This window comes from Phocoena phocoena, chromosome 17 (genome assembly GCF_963924675.1).
Source record: "Phocoena phocoena chromosome 17, mPhoPho1.1, whole genome shotgun sequence".
In the NCBI taxonomy this organism is placed as follows: domain Eukaryota; kingdom Metazoa; phylum Chordata; class Mammalia; order Artiodactyla; family Phocoenidae; genus Phocoena; species Phocoena phocoena.
The window spans coordinates 41,528,534-41,550,351 of NC_089235.1; the positions used below are offsets into that span (position 1 = coordinate 41,528,534).

Sequence of the window (21,818 nt, forward strand, 5' to 3'; positions counted from 1 at the left end):
ATTCGTAATGATGGAGGCCATTTCATTCATTGTTTTTATTAAATGACAATAAATACTTTTTCTCTTGGCTAAAACTACTCTGTACTTTGACTTTTAGTGAAGAGACTATTTTATACTGTAATACAGTTCCTTTCCTTTTTTACTTTTTAAAGTGCCTAACATTTAGTACAGATTGAAGAAATACCTAGTGATGATCAGAAAAGGAGAACAGGCATTTGGACCGTAGGTGGGTCCTTGTTTAACAAACAAAAAAGCAATACAGAGGGACTTGATAAACAGTCCAAGAAGTGATCATTCCAGCATAGTTGAGGTTGGTCAGACCCTTCTTGGAATGGTGTGTCCGGATTTTATCTTTATCTTTTGTAAAGGACAAACTAAAGACAAAAATAGGAATGCCAAACATCATTTAAAAGTGTCAAGGAGAAAAGTCTGTCTTGGACTTTCTTCCTCTGAGAAGGAGAATGGTACAGGGTGATGTACAGCCTCTAATGATGCTACAGTTACAGTGAGGCTGACAGCAGTCGCTGATGGTGGGTTGTCTGCTCTGCCAGGTAGTGTGCTGAGTGCTTTATATATGGTCTACATGTTAATGCCTCCATTTTACCAAGGAGGAAATAGAAGCTTAATATAAGATCCCTCTGGGTCCCAAACCTACATTTCCCCTCAGGCCAGTGCCTCAAGCATATGGTTATTACAATAACAAGTGTTTGACACTCCCAGGCATCTTACAATATGGAGATTGGGAGAAGGATATCCCAGATTATGTTTCTCCCTGCAAGTTTCCTGGGTTTTTAAGCAAAATTGGACATATTATGAAGTAAACTAACTTCAGGTGGATTTGCTGTTGTGTCTCTCAGTCTTGTTCTCACAGTCAGTGGGGGGAAGTTGAATCTAATAATACTTTGACATCTACCTTCCTTAGGAATTTGACATCACAGGGACATCCGATTGTCACGATCACAGCCCCCAAAGAGCTGAAACCGGCATTTAAAACTAGTTTTCAGGGATTGGCTAATTCTTTCTTGCCAAACAAAACCCGAAGCTGTTTTCAACTTCTGCAGTTCCAGGTGGTGGTAGACCAGCCTCAGTCTTCATCTCCAATCCCTTATCACTTTTTACTTCCTTAAAGGAATCTTTTACAGTTCTAAGGATCTGTTCATTGATGGCTCTAGAGAAACGCATTCCCTTGTTAGAACCTGTGGTAAGGAGGGCACCTTTATGCAAGACAGAAGCCTTTAGTTGCCTGGCTCCAGGAACCCTCTGCCTTCCCCATTCCTTCAGCTTCCACCTATTTCTAATCCTGATACCAGGCTCTAGTCCGTGCTTGGTATCGCACATTGAAATTCAGACTCCCTTTTCCCTTAAAATTAACATTATAACTTGGAGTTGGGGAGGGCAGTCATTGAAATCCTGTTAGAGGCAGTCTTTTGTATAATTGGAAACTTTGCTATGTTCCTAAATATTTATTCTATTCAAAAATATGGGCTTCCCTGGTGGCGCAGTGGTTGAGAGTCCACCTGCCGATGCAGGGGACACAGGTTCGTGCCCTGGTCCGGGAAGATCCCACATGCCGCGGAGCGACTGGGCCTGTGAGCCATGGCCGCTGAGCCTGCGCATCCGGAGCCCGTGCTCCGCAACGGGAGAGGCCACAACAGTGAGAGGGCCCGCGTACCGCAAAAAAAAAAAAAAAATGTGTTCTAAGCTTCAGACAAGCTTTGTGAGCACATCTGAATTGGCGATTGGGTGGTCTGGAGCAGCAGTCTTCCGTTTAGTAAATACTCACTGAGCTTTTCCTACATGCTAGACACTGTGCTGGTGGTAGTGGGGAGGAGGGTAGGCCCAATCGCTCCCTCTCCCCTTGGAGTTTAGACTCTACAAGAAGGCAAATTAAACAAATTATCATTGGCTCTTTTTCTAAGAGAGTTGTCTAAGACAACTCCAATAATTTTTTAAAATTTTATCAACACAGGCCCAATCTTCTTTCATTCCACCCTCCCCCCGCCGCCAACACACACATATCTTGCATTGTTATCAGACATTATATCCAAATATATGGATTTTTTTTTTTTTTTTTTTTTTGCGATACGCGGGCATCTCACTGCTGTGGCCTCTCCCGTTACAGAGCACAGGCTCTGGACACACAGGCTCAGCAGCCATGGCTCACGGGCCCAGCCCCTCCATGGCATGTGGGATCTTCCCGGACCGGGGCACGAACCCGTGTCCCCTGCATCGGCAGGCGGACTCTCAACCACTGCGCCACCAGGGAAGCCCCTATATGGATTTTTTAAAACATAACCACAATGCTGTTTTCAGTTGCTTAAAGGTAACAGTATGCAGTGTTCACATTTCCCCAGTCACCTGGTAAAGTTTTTTTTTACAGTTGATTTGTACAAATTAGGATCCAGGCAAGGTCCCCGTATTGCCTTTGTTGCAGCTCTTAATCTGCAGTCCTCCATACCGTTTTTCAACCTCAAGGTTTGTTTGTCAAAGAAGCCACATTGTTTATTTTATGGAGCGTCTCGAGTCTGGATTTTGTAGCTTGCATTTCCAGGGTGTCATTAACGTATCTCTCTGTCCCCCTATATTTTCTATAAACGGAAGTTAGATGTAGAGGCTGGATGGGGTCCAGATTCCAGTCCAGTTTCCGTGGCAGGGCTGCTCACATATGGTGCTGTGTATCACACTAAGAGCCACACGGTGTCTAGGTGTCTCTCTTTTATAACATTAAGCTTGATCGTAGGGTCAGGAGGTCAGCATCAATTGTAAGATGCACCATCAATTACAAGTATGACTTTGGGAAGGGGAAAAGGGAAACCTTATATTATATGTGCACCAAACATTGTAATATGTTGAAATATCCACCCAGTTCTCAAAATGCTAAATGTGAAAAAGATGTGTCCTAGAATCAAGAAAGCACAATGTGGGGGAGGGGAGGGGTTCCCACGCTCGGAAGGGCCCACTCACGGTGAGGGAATCAGCGCCGACAGGGAGAGACCTTCGGGGGGTTGGGGGATTGGAGGGGAACGCAGCCAGCGGCTCCCCCGCCTGCTTGGCCCCAGGCCTGAAACTCTGCCCTCCAGGGTCGCCTCTGGTCGCAGAGGTCCTGAGCCTAAGCCCTGCCGCCCAGAGCCTCCTCTGGCCTTTTTTTTTTTTTCTGTTGTGGTCCTGTTTTGTTCTTGTTTCATTCTTATTTTTATTTTTTCTAATATATGTTTTATTTTTGTAACTTTATTTTATTTTTTATTCTTTGTTATTGTTCTGCTCCTTTTTGTTTGTTGCCCATTTCTTGTTTCTTTTGTGGCACTGTGCGGCTTGCGGGGGGTCTTGGTTCCCAGGCGGGGCATCAGGCCTGAGCTCCTCTGGGAGGAGCACTGAGTCCAAACCCCTGGACTAACAGAGAACTCCAGGCCCAGAGAATATTACTCGGTATGAGCTCTCCTAGAGGTCCTCATCGCAGCACCAAAACCCGGCTCCACCCAACTGCCTGCAAACTCCAGTGCTGGATGCCTCAGGCCAAACAACCAGCAAAACAGGATGCAGCCCCACCCATCAAAAAAAATGAGACAACAAAAATATATGTTACAGAAGAAGGAGCAAGGTAAAAACCTACAAGACCAAATAAATGAAGAGGAAATAGGCAATCTACCTGAAAAAGAATTCAGAGTAATGATAGTAAAGATGATCCCAAATCTCAGAAATAGAATGGAGGCACGGATCAAGAAAATACAAGAAATGTTTAACAAGGACCTAGAAGAACTAAAGAACAAACAAAAAGTGATGAACAACACAATAACTGAAATGAAAAATACACTAGAAGGAATCAATAGCAGAATAACTGAGGCAGAAAATATAGCAAATCTGGAGCAAATAAGTAAGCCTGAAGATAGAATGGTGGAAATAACTGTGGAGGAGCAGAAGAAAGAAAAAAGAATGAAATGAGGACAATCTCAGAGATATCTGGAACAATGTTAAATGCACCAACATTTGAATTACAGGGACCCCAGAAGAAGAAAAGAAAGAGAAAGGGTTTGAGAAAATATTTGAAGAGATTATAATCGAAAACTTCCCTGACATGGGGAAGGAAATAGCCACCCAAGTCTAGGAAGCACAGAGAGTCCCATATAGGATAAACCCAAGGAGAAACATGGCTGAGACACATATTAATCAAACTAACAAAATTTAAATTCAAAGAAAAAATACTAAAAACAGCAAGGGAAATCAACAAATAACATACAAGGAAATTGCCATAAGATTATCAGCTGACTTTTCAGCAGAAATTCTGCAGGCCAGAGGGAGTGGCAGGATATACTTAAAGTGATGAAAGGAAAAAACCTACAACCAAGATTACTCTACTCAGCAAGGATCTCATTCAGATTCAACAGAGAAATCAAAAGCTTTACAGACAAGCAAAAGCTAAGAGAATTCAGCACCACCAAACCAGCTCTACAGCAAACGCTAAAGGAACTTCTCTAAGTGGGAAACACAAGAGAAGAAAAGGACCTACAAAAACAAACCCAAAACAATTAAGAAAATGGTCACAGGAACGTACATATCGATAATTACCTTAAATATGAATGGATTAAATGCTGCAACCAAAAGACACAGGCTTGCTGAGTGGATACAAAAACAAGACCCGTATATATGCTGTCTACAAGAGACCCACTTCAGACCTAGGGACACATACAGACTGAAAGTGAGGGGATGGAAAAAGATATTCCATGCAAATGGAAATCAAAAGAAAGCTAGAATAACAATAATCATATCAGATAAAATAGACTTTAAAATAAAGAATGTTACAAGAGACAAGGAAGGACACTACATAATGATCAAGGGATCAATCCAAGAAGAAGATGTAACAATTATAAATATATATGCACCCAACATAGGAGCACCTCAATACATAAGGCAACTGCTAACTGCTATAAAAGACGAAATCGAGAGTAACACAATAATAGTGGGGGACTTTAACACCTCACTTACACCAATGGACAGATTATCCAGACAGAAAATAAACAAGGAAATACAAGCTTTAAATTATGCAATAGACCAGATAGACTTAGTTGATATTTACAGGGCATTCCACCTGAAAGCAGCAGAATACACTTTCTTCTCAAGTGCACACGAAACATTCTCCAGGATAGATCACATCTTGGATTACAAATCAAGCCTTGGTAAGTTTAAGAAAATTGAAATTGTATCAAGCATCTTTTCCAACCATGATGCTGTGAGACTAGATATCATTTACAGCAAAAAAACTGTAAAAAAACCACAAACACATGGAGGCTAAACAATACGCTACTAAATAACCAAGAGATCACTGAAGAAATCAAAGAGGAAATTTAAAAAAATACCTAGAAACAAATGACAGTGAAAACATGATGACCCAAAACCTATGGGACACAGCAAAAGCAGTTCTAAGAGAGAAGTTTATAGCAATTTAGTCTCACCTCAAGAAACAAGAAAAACCTCAAACAATCTAACCTTACACCTGAAGCAACTAGAGAAAAAGAACAAAAAAACTCCCCAAAGTTAGTAGAAGGAAAGAAATCATAAATATCAGAGCAGAAATAAATGAGATAGAAAACAATAGCAAAGATCAATAAAACTAAAAGTTGGTTCTTTGAGAAGATAGACAAAATTGATAAAACTTTAGCCAGACTCATCAAGAAAAGAAGGGACAGGACTCAAATCAGTAAAATTAGAAATGAAAAAGAAGAAATTACAACTGACACCACAGAAATACAAAAGATCATAAGAGACTACTACAAGCAAATATATGCCAATCAAATGGACAACCTGGAAGAAATGGACAAATTCTTAGAAAGGTACAATCTTCCAAAACTGAACCAGGAAGAAATAGAAAATATAAACAGACCAATCCCAAGTAATGAACTTGAAACTATATTTAAAAATCTTCCAACAAACAAACATCCAGGGCCAGATGGCTTCACAGGCAAATTCTATCAAACATTTAGAGAAGAGCTAACACCCATCCTTCTCAAACTCTTCCAAAAAGTTGCAGAGGGCGAAGCACTCCCAAACTCATTCTACGAGGCCACCATCACCCTGATACCAAAACCAGACAAAGATGTCACAAAAAAAGAAAACTACAGGCCAATATCACTGATGAACATAGATGCAAAAATCCTGAACAAAATACTAGCAGACAGAATCCAACAACACATTAGAAAGGTCATATACCATGATCAAGTGGGATTTATCCCAGGGATGCAAGTGATACAGCCACTGTGGAGAACAGTATGGAGGCTCCTTAAAAAACTAAAAATAGAACTACCATATGACCCAGCAATCCCACTACTGGGCATATACCCTGAGAAAACCACAATTCAAAAGGACACATGTACCCCAATGTTCATTGCAGCACTATCTACAATAGCCAGGACATGGAAGCAACCTAAATGTCCAACGGCAGGGGAATGGATAAAGAAGATGTGGTACCTATATATGGAATATTACTCACCCATAGAAAGGAATGAAATTGGGTCATTTTTAGAGATGTGATTTTTAGAGTCTGTCATACAGAGTGAAGAAAGTCAGAAAGAAAAAAACAAATATCATATATTAACGCATATATGTGGAATCTAGAAAAATGGTACAGATGACCCTATTTGCAGGGCAGGAATAGAGATGCAGATGTAGAAAATAGATGTGTGGACACAGGGGGGCTGAGGCAGTAGGTGCTGAGACGAATTGGGAGATTAGGATTGACACATACACACTACCATTTGTAAAATTGATAGCTAGTGGGAACCTGCTGTGTAGCACAGGGAGCTCAGCTCTGTGCTCTGTGACGACCTGGATGGGTGGGATTGGGTTAGGAGAGTGAGGTCAAGAAGGAGGGGAGGGCTTCCCTGGTGGCGCAGTGGTTGAGAGTCCGCCTGCTGATGCAGGGGACACGGGTTCATGCCCCGGTCCGGGAAGATCCCACATGCCACGGAGCGGCTGGGCCCGTGAGCCATGGCCACTGGGCCTGCGCATCCGGAGCCTGTGCTCCACAACGGGAGAGGCCACAACAGTGAGAGGCCCGCGTACCGCAAAAAAAAAAAAAAAAAGAGGGGATATATGTATACATATGGCTGTACAGCAGTTTCTGTACAGCAGAAACTAACAACATCGTAAAGCAACTATTCTCCAATAAAAAAATTAAAATAAAACAGCTAAAAAAAATAAGAATGAAAGCATAATGATTTCAGTATACAGTGCAGTGTGATAAAGAAAAAGATATGGGTGCTATTAAAACTTATAAAAGAACCCCAGTCTAGTCTGGGAGGTCAGGGAAAGCCTCTGTAAGAGCTGATGTCTAAGTTGCCAACTAAAACATGAGTGGGAATTAGCCAAGCAAAGTGCGAGTAGGGGGCCGAGGCCATTATTCAGGAAGAAGGAACAGCCTGCGTGGAAGCCCCAACTTGGGAGCTGGGTTCAGTCAAGAGTGAAGGAGAGTAGGAATTAGAGGCAGAGGAGGGCAGTTCCTGAGGCTGGGGAGACATTGGTGAGGAGTTAGGATTACACTGAGAATGTAATAAAAGACCCTGAAGGTTTATAAGCAGAGGAGGTACATGATCTCCACTGGTGCTTTAGCGGGTCAGTAAACATTACGCCCATCTCCAGTCCAGTGTTGAAACTGGGGAAGAAAGGTGCACAGGATCAGCTGATTTCTTCCTGGTTGAAGCTCAGTGAAGCAGATGGCTTTAGACCTGGGCCACGAGGTTGTGCTAATTCCCCCGCCCTGAATTAGGCCTCTGCTCCCCTGTCCCATTGGACAACCACGGGCTTCTTTCCACAAGGCAGAGCCTGACTCACAAAAATTCCTCCAAGGTTGAAAGAGCAGATGGGAACCTGTGCTGTCTGTGGGCAAATAATTTCCAAAGAGAGGACCCTAAAGAGGGTGGAGTACATGTGTTCTTTCTGCTTCCAAGGTCACCACCTTCCCCAGGGAGGAAGGAGCGAGAGAGCAGGGCAGGAGGCCCAGAGATCCTTCACACTGGGAAGGCTGTCTTCCCAGACACCGCCTCCCCAAAACACACACACACCCAAAATGGTCTGATTTGTGATCTGCAAAATCATTTTGTATGTAGAGAATCGATTACAGAGAGATCAGTTAAAATCTGTAGTCTTCAGCTAGGGCTGGGGAGTTAGGTGCTTATCAGAGCATCATGTATACATTTCATAGTTTTAGAAAGCTACTGCAGGCATCTAAGCAAGAAATAACAGTGGTGGTGAGATAGACGGAGGAAAAAACACTTGGGGAGGTAAAATGAATAGGACTTGGTGTTTGGTTAAGTGTCGGGCAAGCCAGGGAGAGGGTGGAGCCACCGAGATCAGCGATCCACCAGTTGGGAGGTGGGCAGAATCTGTCCTTACCTACTGCTTGCTTCCACCTCCCCAGACTTGCCTTCCCCACCTCTGTGTCCTCATTTCATGCCTTGTCCTCCCGCTTCCAGGGGTTCGTGCCTGCGTGTGCTGCTCCCTGTCTGCATTAGACCACGGTGTCCTGCATCCCTCCCAGCACCAGGATCTCGGGATTTTCCAGATGTGATTATTGGCAGATTTGTTCATAATAATTATATGCCAGTAGACACATCTGGCTCTTTATGGGTTTCAAAGTGCCTTTACATTTGTTGAACACATAAATATTCTCTTAGAGGGCAGTAGAAAGGCCTCCAAAGTGGTCTTCAACCCATGATTCCCTTAAGAACAGATTTCTGAAAACAGAACTTAGCCCTTTCTTATCTAACCCTAGGCAGCCCACTCTGGAGTAAATAAGAGGATAGGGTGGGTGAGGAATTTGGGGTTGACTGAGCCTTAAGCTCTCCTTAACCTTTAAGCTGTCCTTAACCTAACATGTTACTGCTTTAGCACAAGGGTGTTTCTCTCTGTCCATCTGTGATTCGTGGGACAGGCACGTGCTCCAGAGCCTGGAAAGAGAACTTTCATCTCATTGCAGTGCAGTTTGGTCTTTTTAAGGCTTATCTTGACTCACCCCTATTGATTTTTTCCCTCTTTTCTCTAGATTTCCCACTTACACATCATAATACCACATCAGAATGTTTCTCAAAAAATACAATTTTTAAAAATGTCCTTTGAGCTTTGCAAATTAAAATGGATTAGGTCTGAGAAAGGCTTCAGAAGTCTGATGCGGTAAGTTTCAGAAGAGACAGAGGAGCGCCATGGTGCACTTTTGGCTCCCTCAGGAAGTATTGCTTCTAAAATTTGAAAATATTATACTTTATAGGAATTCCGTCAGCTGGCTGAAATCTTAACTCCTTCCTATCAGATTAATTTGGGGAAAAAAGAATGTGAAATGTAGAGCTTCCTGAGAAATGTTGTCATGTGATAATTACTTCATAATAAACACAGGAGTATAAGGAAGTTGATTTAAAATTACTTTAAAATATATTAAAAATGAAAAGATTAGAAGTGGAACCTAAATTCTTCAAAGCTTTATAATGTTTTAATATTTAAATTATGTAATACTTGCTACATTTTTGGGTGGAAGAGTAATTCTGTTTTCTTCTAATTTCTGAAGTTGGATGTTTCAGCTTTCCTTCTTTCCTAATAAAAACATTTAAGGCTTTGTATTTTCCTCTAACTTCTGCTTAACTGCATCTCATCATTTTGATGTGTAATGTTTTCATTATCATTTAATACTGAATATATTTTAAATTCCTATTATGATTTCTTTTTTACTCCGTATTTAGAGATACGTTTTAAAATTTCTGAACCTATTGGGTTTCTATTTATTCTTTATTTGTTGGGATTCTATTTATGTTTTTGTTAATGGCTTTAACAGAGTTGCCCTATGGGCAAGTGACATGGGCTATATGACACCACTACTTTTTAAAAAATAAATTTATTTATTTATTTATCTTTTTTTTTTTTTAACTTTTGGCTGCGTTGGGTCTTCGTTGCTGCATATGGGCTTTCTCTAGTTGTGGCAAGCGGGGGCTACTCTTCGTTGCAGTGGCTTCTCTTGTTGCGGAGCACGGGCTCTAGGCACACGGGCTCAGTAGTTGTGGCATGCAGGCTCAGTAGTTGTGGCTCGCAGGCTCAGTAGTTGTGGTGCATAGGCTTAGTTGCTCCGTGGCATGTAGGATCTCCCCGGACCAGAGCTCGAACCCGTGTCCCCTGCATTGGCAGGTGGATTCTTAACCACTGAGCCACCAGGGAAGTCCCGATACCACTTCTTTAAGATGGGTTAAGCCTTTGTAAAATGGTTTTGCTTCCCACTTTAACCAAGCTTTTGCAATTCAGAGCAAAGCAATTCTGGTGTATAAACTCTAATACTTGTCCATTTTTCCTCAAGCACCTTCAGTTACCAAAACTTTTTATTGGGTAGGACATATATTAATTATCAAGATCATATCAGTTCTTTTCATTTTATTGTCCAAATCCTGGGAGCAAGTTGATTTCTAGAGTATTACTAATTATTTCCTTATTATTTTAAACAGGAGTATGCTGTGAACTGCCATGTTATCACCTGGGAGAGGATTATCAGCCATTTTGATATATTTGCCTTTGGACATTTCTGGGGCTGGGCTATGAAGGCCTTGCTGATCCGTAGTTATGGTCTCTGCTGGACAATCAGTATTACCTGGGAGCTGACTGAGGTAAGAAGAGGGTGTGGGCTGCTATCTAGATGCTACAGTGTGGACAGTTTATATGCAGGAAGAAGGTAGTCCATCAGTTAAGAGTCAAGTAATCCATTCTGCAGCTCCTGTGGTACAAAACTGTTTAAATCCCCAAGGGATATTTTATACCTTTGTCAAACAAACAGAGAAACTCCTTGTCAACTTAAGGTCTGCTCTGTCTCACAAGTCTTAAAGAGAAACAAATGGAATCAAGCTAAAGAATGAAGTTAAAATCCTAAGCAAGATAATGCAGTGGCAATGAGGACACCTGCTAAGAAGTTAATAGGTAGTTTACCCACTAACTAGTTTCCAGTTAGATAGAATTGTGGTGTTTGGGAATGATGAGGCCATCCAGGACATTGTGTCACTTAAAAATGGATTCCCAGTGTAGCTTAAATATCACGGTCATCAAAAGTTTGTCTCATTCAATGAATGAAAGAGATATATTCTTGAAAAACTATTACCGAAATGATATTTTGGGAACTAGTTCATTTTATTGTTCAGTTATTATGTTATTCTTAAGCATTCCGGGGGGCAGAATTTGGCCGTGTGCACCATTATTTCTTCATGCCTGTCGTTGTCCTGACCCTAACCTTTAGCAAAGCATGCCAGTTAGATATTCGCTTCTATTAGTGTTCCTCTCATGGCCCCGAGGCTAGAAGCCCGAGTTCAGGGTGTGGGCAGGGTTGGTTCCTTCAGAACCTGTCCCAAGCTCTGCTCACGGTTTGCTGGTCATCTTTAGTGTTCCTTGGCTTGTAGGTCACCAGAGTCTCCGCCTCCATCTTCACGTGGCCTTCACCCTGCATGTGTTCACATGGCATTCTTTTCATAAGGACACCAGTCATGTTGGATTAGGGGCCGACCTCCTCCAGTACGACCCCTTCTCAACTATTACATCTGCAGTGACTGCATTTGCAAATAAGCTCACATTATAAGGTCCCGGAGCTTAGGACTTCCATCGTATGGATTTTTGAGGGGGAACGATTCAACCCATAACAGTGCCCAGCACTGTTCATACATCATCCTGAATCTTCACCATAACCCAGAAGGGCAGTATGTATTCCCAGTGTACCGATGGGAACCAGAGCTCAGAGCCAGGAGTGGATCCAGAGGTGCTTGACGGGGAACGTGGCCCGTATCCTGCCCTCGTACCACGGGCTCCCTCTAACTTGCAGGCATCTTCAGGACCTTACCGCCATGAGACCTGTGCAGGGCACTTGGCCTTCCTCAGCCTCCCTTTCTTCCTCCCCTGCCCGCCCCCCGCCCACTGGGCCTCTTGTGCCTCCCTTTTCCTGGTGGCTCTTTTCTCAACACCTCTCCAGTTTACCCCTCTGCTGTGCTCTCCCCTCTCATCTGAATTTCCCATCTCCTCCCTGCACACTATCTTTTGCCAAAGTGAACCTTTCACCCCTCAGCCCAATCACCTCCTTCTACTAAAAACTCTTCCCTGTTGGTCCATTGCTCTTAAGACAAAAGCCAGGTGGCTTCTGAACCAGCCTCTGAGGCCTGGTGTTCGCTGGCCCAGCCCACCTCCCCAGCCTCCTTGAACCCTCTCACCTGCCCTCTGCTCCAGCCAGCTTTGCATTCTTCACTTCAAAGATGCTGTGTCCTTTCCTCCCACGGAGCCTGCCTCTGGGTTCCTCCCTCTCTGCCCTGCTCCCTGTACTGGCTGGGCTCATGTTTGTACACCTGGAAATAGAGCACCTGGCTCTTCTCCTCTGAAACACTCAGCATAGGTTAAATACTTGATAGATGTTTTCTTTTCTGCTAAACGTTATGCCTCAAGAGGGCAGGGCCCATGTCTGCCTAGTCCCAGACCCCAGCGCTCTGCCTCATACATACAGGCAGACGCTCCCGAATCCCTAGGGAGTGAACAAATGTGGCTCCTTCCAGGTCCCCGACCCCTCTCTCTCTGGGCTGTCTCACCCCCGAATCCGGTACTTTCCAGAAAGGCTCCTCGGGCGGACGTATGTCCTCCACATCCCCTACCCAGTATTATTTCAGAAAGTCTGTCATTGGCTTCTGCAGAAGTTTCTCTCTGCCCCGTGTGAGTTAATGCTCCATGTCACGGCTTGGACCTGGGAATGCAGTCCCGGGTGGTACGTGGCCCTCTGGGGGCCAGCACACAGCCCCTCGCTGTCACATGTGGGAGCTGTTCAGTATCTCCTCGGAAGCAGGTACATCAGGAAGGCAAACTCCTCGTACAATATTTGTATTCTTTTACAATCTATGCGACACTTTCATGAATAGTTTTAACTTGTAGCATTTATTATATTACCTCAGATGTTTATAATCATGGGGTTGCCTCTTTCCAGAGAACTGTCAGGTGTTGTCTTTGTAATTTCAGACCTCCTTAAAGCGGGCCTTCACACAGCACCCCATGCTGCTTGATACAGCCGACGGGTCCTTTGTTTTGGACAAAACTGTTTCCGTGAAAGACTTCTGTTCCACCCTTGATCTCACTGCGCCCTTTTTCTGGAATGTCCTCACCTTATCTCCATCTCTTGAATCAGTCATTCCTGTCCTTAATGATCCCACTCCACCCTGTCTTCCTTCCAGAAGTCTACCGCCATTGCCGTCTATCCGAATGAATCTCTCAGTGTCCCAATTTATGTCACCATTGTAACACTTGCCACAGCATACCTGATTTTGTGTTCTGAATAAGCGTCTGGCCTCTGCCCTTAAGACCAAGAACGTTGATCCATTTTATCTCACCACCTTGCACATCGTAGGCACTTAATAAAAGGTTATCGCTGCAAATCAGTTAGTGTGGGATTTCCTATTAAGCTAATTTACCACTTACTGTTTTTCCCAGATATCTATAGACCGTTTCTAAAATACACAGCTTAAATTCTCAAGCTGCTAATTTTGAGGATTCTGCCAGTGCTCTGTAGACAGGAACACTTTGCTCTCTTCCCTCTTCTGGGTCCGTGTCATGTTGTCATTAGCCAAGGTAATTTACTGGTAGTATTTTTCAAGATGGGTTATCATTTCTTTAAAGTCCTGTGTCCAAAAAAAGAGGAGCTGTTTGGATTAGCAGTATTTGCGAACCATCCACAAAATAAACAAGAACCTGATTACAGACCTTGGTTTTATTTATTTTTTTTAATACATCAGGAAAACCTAAAACATCAACAAGTTTTGCTAAGAGAATGTACTAGTAAAAGGAAAGTTATCTTTCTGCGTGGTACCCCAGGTTTGTTTTTTCACGTTTGCTTTTTCACCATCTCTTGTGTTTCTCAGCTTTTCTTCATGCATCTTCTGCCCAATTTCGCCGAGTGCTGGTGGGACCAAGTCATTCTGGACATCCTGCTGTGCAACGGTGGTGGTATCTGGCTGGGCATGGTCGTCTGCCGGTTTTTAGAGATGAGGACTTACCACTGGGCAAGCTTCAAGTGAGTCATCTTCCTCCGGGCCCTGAGTCATGGTTTCTCACAACGCAGATTTAACTGCCTCAGTAGCATGCAACATGAGTACGTTCTCTGATGATGAGGAATAAATTATGCATTAGTAACTGGAACTCAAAAATGATTATAAGCCCAGTTTCAGGCATTGATCCAGAAAATGCTAAATCATTTACGAGTTTCTCAGATCCATCCCCTCCTTTTTATCCATATGCGTCGGCCTGAATTCAGACCCCCGTGGCTGGATTCATTAGTCCCTTGTCCCCAGGTTAACCCCTCTAAGCCTTCTGCCACCATGGCTTGAATGGTCTTGGGAACATCACATCCATCATGTCATTTCCCTGCGGTGGCTTCTCACTCACCACGTTATTGTCTTTGATTAACCGGTTTTCCCCATCCCCTTCATGAATAATACTTTCTTTGGCCACTGACTCGAAAGGACACTTTTTAATATATTTCATACAGTACATACTGTAACAGAATCTGTCGCAGTGCTGGGTGTTGCTCCAAGCAAGCGTCATACGCAGTATCTCATCTGAGCCTTGCATCAATCCTAGGGATAGACACTGCCATTCTGTTCACTTTAGGGTTGAAGGTACTGAGGCTTCCGTGTAGTAATTTGCCTGAGGATACCCAGCAAGCAAGCAGTAGAGTCTGAACTTACATCAGGCTGTCTGGGTCCTTAAACACTCCATAATGCTTCCCTGTTTTCGTACATTTAGGCTTCAAATTCAACTTGAGAATCATCCTGTCAAATTCCCAAGACGTAAGCGCAACTAATGAACAAAAAAGTCCCGTTGGTCTTAAGTTACATTAAACATATGAATGTATATAGATCAGGTTGGATTAACCTTTTCACTACATTAAGTATTCCAGTTCTCCGTCACACTGTATCTCTGGTTATTCCCATCTTGCTCTACCTCTTTCCGTGAAGCTTCACCATTTTTTATATACAGGTTCTTCATCATTCTTGTTTATTTTTGGATAGTCTCTGTTTCTTTGTTGGCCTTGTGCCTCAAATCTTCTTGCTGGGAGATTTTCTCACCGCATGCTTGTTGGTGGGTGGGTGAGTGAGTGAAGGGACAAACCTGGTTTCCTTCTACTCCCCCTTCCCATCTCCCTCCTCCCTCCCCAAGAATAAAAGGCCTGGCCTGTTTATCCTTAGGCCGTCAGCACTTTAAAACGGTGTCTGTGACCTAAAGGTCCTCGATATACATCTCTGTTGAATCTAAAAGATCTTTACCATTTATTAAATACTGTGACCTTGGATTTCGGCTCTCCTGGTCTAGCACGAGAGGACCAGAATCTACCCCCAACTCTGAGGTTTACAAAGTGAGCCGGAGTCAGCCATTCCCTTTCTCGGAGCCCCAATGTTGTCACTTGTGAAACGTGGGACTATTTGTTTCTATCACAGGAATATGAAATCGAGTGATTTCTAGGATTGAAACTAAGAAAGGTTAAAAATCACTGTCACTCCAAACTGTTCACTTAATTGAGGAAGCTATAGAGTGAGGAAATGCTGTGGGTCGCCTTACACATGGAGCATGTTCTCTGTGTTACCAGGGTGCCCTGGGGGCGGGGGCATGGGTGGGAGTGGTGTCCTCCCTGGCCTAGTTCCAGATGGCTGTCTTTAATGTACCTCAGCTTCTTTTGTCACCAGTTCACAAACTGTGGCCTGTGCTGGTGTGGCCAGTCCACTGATGCTCCCCACCTGGCGTGCTGCTCTCAGCGCATCACCTGTGAATAGAGGCCGCTGTTGGAGAGACGTTCAAATAGAAAGGAATCTTTCTGTCCTGAGCATTGTTTGTAAAATAGTCAATGCATTTTTTTACAGTTTTTTGGCTTTTTGTTTCTTCCCCCTCCTATCTCTCTGGATTTTCACCGGAGCTGTTTTCTTCTCACAGGGACATCCACACCACCACCGGGAAAATCAAAAGAGCCGTGCTCCAGTTCACTCCTGCTAGCTGGACCTATGTTCGGTGGTTTGACCCCAAATCTTCATTTCAGAGAGTGGCTGGAATATACCTTTTCATGATCATCTGGCAGGTATCTCTTCAAATGCTCAAAAGTAGGGGAAAACAAAATAAAAACCATCCAGGAATTTAGGGTTCATGCTAGTTGACATTACTTATCAGCTCGATGCTTTAGAAGATGTAATATTCTGCAGCTGACGTATAGAATTAAAGTGATGCTGTTATGCTTAAGGTCTTGCTTCATCGTGAAGACGCTTTAAAATATGGACCTTTGGGGCTTCCCTGGTGGCGCAGTGGTTGAGAGTCTGCCTGCCGATGCAGGGGACACAGGTTCATGCCCCGGTCCGGGAGGATCTCACATGCTGTGGAGCGGCTGGGCCCGGGAGGCATGGCTGCTGGGTCTGCGCATCTGGAGCCTGCGCTCCGCGGTGGGAGAGGCCACAACAGTGAGAGGCCCACGTACTGAAAAAAATATATATATATATGGACCTTTGAATTACGAATTGGAAGCAGATTAAAATTCCCTGTAAAAACCTTGTGCTCGGCATCTATCACCCAGTGAGTTAGGCATTGGATTACCTTCTTGAATGATCGTTTTCAGGACCACAGCAACAAACGTAAGGCTTTTTCTTACAGTCCAAATTCAGTATTTGAGTTTTAAAATTGTGCCTCAGCTGTTACCACTTTGGGTAATTTGTAGAACGCTAAATACAGAAGCCCTCTGCTACCTGTGGGGACTGGAGCCCTTTGGGGACCTGGGTGCTCCAGAGTGGTGTCGGCGGTGGAGAGAGGCTCTCACTCCAAGCAGACTGAAGTGATTCAGACAGCCAGGGGTCTCGGAAAGGGATTACCCAACAACTCTGTTTTCCAGAGGCAGCCGTTTTTTTATTGTCCCTCCTGTCCCCAGGTTAATTGTTTCACAACTTTGGGAGACTAGCTGAGGGAAACCAGCTTTCACCGGAAGGGTCTTTCAGAATCATCAGACATATTTTGAACACATATGCACAAAATACTCCCAACATAAGGAGAAATGGGCATGTGTCACTTTAAAGATAGACTGTCCTTGTCCACAGAGGGAGAATAATAATGCCCATGTCAAGAAATGGAGTTTATGGCTACAGAAGTGTTCGTGAATAGTTATATAGTCTCCATGGTTTGGGGAAGTCAGTGTGTATGTAAATGGAGTGTGATTAAGTTTTACCTTATGGGGCAATGCCAGGGAAGGTAGAGGTTTTCTTTTATTACGAGGACCTAGGAGGAATTTGGATTTGCCCAGGAGAGAGAGCGGAATGTGCTCCTAGAACGGCAGAATTCCACTGGGCCCACTTTCCCCTTGATGGTGAGCACGGTGCAGTGATCAGCTTTCCTTATGTGGTGATGAGTGAACCATTTTTATTTTATATCCTTAAACTCAGCACTGTGGGGAAAGACGCACATTTTATGTCACTGAGATGAACCTGCTGGTCCACGTGATGTGCCCTTAAAGCAGTGACCTTTCCTAATCTCTGCCCCTTGCTTAATCTGGAGGGGAAATGCAGTGGCCTCTGGGCATTAAGCACAGATTTCCCAGTGGGCATCTCTTTTGTGCTGCCAGGACTGGTCATGGGATGAGCGGTACTGGGCGCTACCCTCAGGGAGCAGTCCCACTGCCAGGTGAAGCCTGGACCAACCCCACACCCACTTTTAAGAGCTGCCTTCGGCTGAGGATCTGCTCGGTCCCTGGCACGAGCTGACCGAGTCCACCGTCATCTCTCAGTCACGCACACACACCTCAAGCTACTTTTGGTTATTGAAGAGCCTACTTTCCTGCTGTCAGACTTTTCAACCTGGCCTAATTTCTGCCGGGCTGCGGAGGTGTTCCATGGTACAGATTCGTTGTCATCATTTCGCTCTTAAAGCATCTCTCTCCCGACTGTCCCAGCAGCTCACACACGTGAGCCAGGTGACAGTCACGTGAATCTGGAAACACAACAGATGGCTGATGCCCCCTGTGCCCCTCTCAACACCCAGCACCTCCCCTGGACCCCTGCTTGGTTGGTGCCTGTGTTGTACTGGTTGTTACCGGGCTTAAGCAGCAACCCTTAGAGACCCGGTATGTCTTCTGGAAATGCTTTGAACATACCAGTTATTTTTAGCTGTAGAATGTCCATTGAAGGAATAGATGTTCATGACTTAGCACAAAGCACCAGGTTGACTCACGCCTCCTTCTTTTGCAGCTGACTGAGTTGAATACCTTCTTCCTGAAACATATCTTTGTGTTCCAAGCCAGTCATCCGTTAAGTTGGTGTAGAATTCTCTTTATTGGTGGCATCACGGCTCCCACAGTGAGGTAATTCTGTGTTAGCATGACCGTCAATTGAGCATGATTACCTGCTTTGTATTCTCCTATGTAGCATAAAGGAAGTCACATAAGCTAGCAGATTTTCTGTGAAAATGTCATTCTGAAAAATTATACATCCAGGGGGAAAAAAAGAGACTTATACATCCAGAATATGAAGAAAACGTTTTGCTTCTCAGACCTCGGTAACATGAAGGCCAGCACCGCACCGTTATTTTCAAACCCCTCTACGATCTTCACTGCTGTCCTTTTCTCCCCCGTAGCATCCTACTTAAAACAAAATGAGTAACAGAAATGCTAAGGTTTTCTTCCTGAGATTATTGAAAACTAACAAACGTTTTTATGGTGGATTGAAGTAATAAATTATGTTATTTTTAGAATGAGACTTTATTAGTTCTTTTAGAGCCAATTAAGTTAATTTCCTTTTAAAAATGTCCTTCCTGAGCTTCCCTGGTGGCGCAGTGGTTGACAGTCCACCTGCCGACGCAGGGGATACGGCTTCGTGCCCCGGTCCGGGAAGATCCCACATGCCGTGGAGCGTCTGGGCCCGTGAGCCATGGCCACTGAGTCTGCGCGTCTGGAGCCTGTGCTCCGCAACGGGAGAGGCCACAGCAGTGAGAGGCCCGCATACCGCAAAAAAAAAAAAAAAAGTCCTTCCTGTGGTCCTCCAGGACAACAGGGACAAGGATGGGTGTCCATGCCCTCCTTCCACTGGATTCATGACTCATGTAGGGCCTTAGAGATGAGGCGGTGTTCAGAGACTGTCCCCAACGTGGACCGATTCCAGTGGACTTCAAAGCAAAACACTTTCATTTGTTTCATTGTTCCTATTTGGAAATGGCATTGAGGTTTTGTTTTGTTTTTTTGGGTTTTTTTGGGGTTTTTTTGTTTTTTTATGGTACGCAGGCCTCTCACTGTTGTGGCCTCTCCCGTTGCGGAGCACAGGCTCCGGACGCGCAGGCTCAGCGGCCATGGCTCACGGGCCCAGCCACTCCGCGGCATGTGGGATCTTCCCGGACCGGGACACGAACCCATGTCCCCTGCATCGGCAGGGGGACTCTCAACCACTGTGCCACCAGGGAAGCCCGGCATTGGGGTTCTCTATCTAGTATGGAGGACCAGCATTGATCAGTAGAAACACCCAAGATCTCTGCACAGCTGATATAAATACAAACCAAACAGATAAAAGAGTTTGCTCTTTAGAAGCTGTAGGATAACTTAATTCGTTATTTGTAATGTACTTGTGAACTACACAAGTAGAAGGTCTCACTTGCCACGTAGAGTGGGTGTTTTCCTTAGTCAGACATAGCCCTCACCCCCAGCTAGCACCTTTTCTTGTCCTCATTCGTTATTACAAATATATTTATTTTATATATATATACAGGAAAGTAACAGCTGGTAAACCGCAGCCTTTTGTCACTTTATAGACCAGTGGTCCGTCGAAGTAGTTATCTCATGCATGCAATTTTCCTTTGGTGGGTTGGAGCCTCCCTGCTGTATTTAAAATTTGATTTAATTTGAGGCTGCCAGTTATTTTCAGGAAAGATTAGCAGCAGTTTCTTCATAAAATTACGAGCAATCAACAAAGTCAATAAGTGGGGAAAGAAATGTCTTATAAAACAGAACAGCAAATCACATGTGATTTATCATGAAAATTTTAACATTGTTAAACATTTCACAACAAAAACTAGAGATTAGACCAGAGACTAAAAATCCAGTGTTCAGACTTTTAGAGAGCTCCTTAAAATTTTTGCCAAACCCTATGGGTTTCCACACGATTCTTTTCTGTTTAAAACTTAGCCACTTTCTGTGCTCCTACACCACTTGAGGCTATTCATATGTAAGGAGATGGTTTGACAAGCTTCTTGGAAAGATGGAAGTGCTCTGATGGGTTTTAGGTCCCAGTTAGCAAATGCCAGGCCCTAAAAGGAAGAGAAAGCTCATAGGCTTCAGTATAAATCATACATACATACCATCTCTCCGTTTTCAGATCTCCTTTTTAGACTTTCACATGACTCTACTCTGAGAAGATATTTGAGTGAACATTCTTTTAATCTAATAATATAACGTGCAATGTAGGACATGGGCACCATTAGTAAAGTAGCTGAACTGGCAAAAGCAAATTAGGTAATGAAAATGGGAAGTTAGAGGAAAACCTGAATTCTTTATAGTTACAATTCTTCACTTTGGGGTACAGAGGTGATAGTTTATGGATGAGCTTTAGGCATCCATGAACCCCCCAAAGTTTAATGCAAAATTCTGTGTGCACGTTTTATGTGCCTTTATCATAGCTTTCATCAAACCCTCAAAGGAGTCTGTGACCCACCTCCACACCTCCCCGCCCAGAAGATGATGAGTTAAGTTTTAGGGGCAGTAATGAGACTCTAAGCCTCCACTGTCCCACAGGCAGCCTCTCCCATGTGTGGCTACTGGGCACTGGGAGTGTGGCCAGTCACCCTGAAATGTGCTGTACGTGTAGACCTTGAAGGCTTAGTGCAAACACAATATAAAATGCTTCTTTATAATGTTTTCAATACATTGGATTATATATAAATAAATTATTAAAATGAATTTCATCTGTTCCTTTTTACTTTTTTAACACGGTTATTAGAAAACTTTAAATTGCATTTAAGGCTCCTACTGTATTTCTATTGCATGGTTGCTGCACTGAGCCTCTCACCTCCATGTCATCGCCTCTTTTCTGATCATGTCAGTAACATCCAAAGTTTTTGGCCTCAGTGACAGTGAGGTGCAGCTACAGTCCCATTCCAGTTTCTGAGAGCCACAAATGTATATATTTATTGCCTGGTTACGATCAGCAACCTTTATCCTGGAAAGAGCCAGAGGAGACAGTGACCATGCAGGAGACCTTCTGGAATCACCTCCATGGAGGGAAACTGAGGCATCCACCTGGGGTGGCTTTGGCTCAAGGCTGTGGGAGTCTGTGTCTGAAGCAAGACTGCCTTTGCCAATAATCTGGCTCCAATAACCATCCCCCTCCAACCCAATCCAAATTCTTAGCCTCTTAGAGGAAGGTTTCAACAGGCGCTGGCTTCTTGTTCCCTGAAATAGAACGAGACCAGGCAGCCCAAGTATGTGGAACAAGGCAGACATTTTTTATACTCACGCTGTCAAAGTGATTTAATTCTATATTGACTTGCTGGTCTTCCAGAAGCTCTCAGTGAATTCCACCTTTGTTCTTTCAGACAGTACTATGCTTACCTCACCGACACACAGTGCAAGCGTGTGGGAACCCAGTGCTGGGTGTTTGGGTGAGTAATCTTTTATCGTGGACATATAAAACCACTTTAGCCTCTGAATTTCTTGGGTTATTTCTTAACCCTACATTAAGTGCCTCTCGGTGCAGCTTTGTTTTTGTGTGTCTTTCATTTTTAACATTCCTTTTCTGATTTAAATTTAGAGGAGTTAATTGGCAAGTTACACAAAGAGGGTG

The 21,818-nt window shown here is 43.8% G+C and overlaps 1 protein-coding gene across 1 annotated transcript in view; it reads left to right on the plus strand.

Moving 5' to 3' along the window:
- Positions 1 to 21,818, plus strand: part of PTDSS1 (phosphatidylserine synthase 1) — a 64,399-nt gene that overhangs the window by 27,491 nt on the left and 15,090 nt on the right. The window contains exons 5-9 of the mRNA XM_065895219.1: positions 10,470 to 10,628; positions 13,893 to 14,044; positions 15,958 to 16,099; positions 18,243 to 18,355; positions 21,571 to 21,636. Of these exons, the coding sequence (XP_065751291.1) occupies positions 10,470 to 10,628; positions 13,893 to 14,044; positions 15,958 to 16,099; positions 18,243 to 18,355; positions 21,571 to 21,636 (632 nt within the window). The remainder of the gene's footprint in view (positions 1 to 10,469; positions 10,629 to 13,892; positions 14,045 to 15,957; positions 16,100 to 18,242; positions 18,356 to 21,570; positions 21,637 to 21,818) is intronic.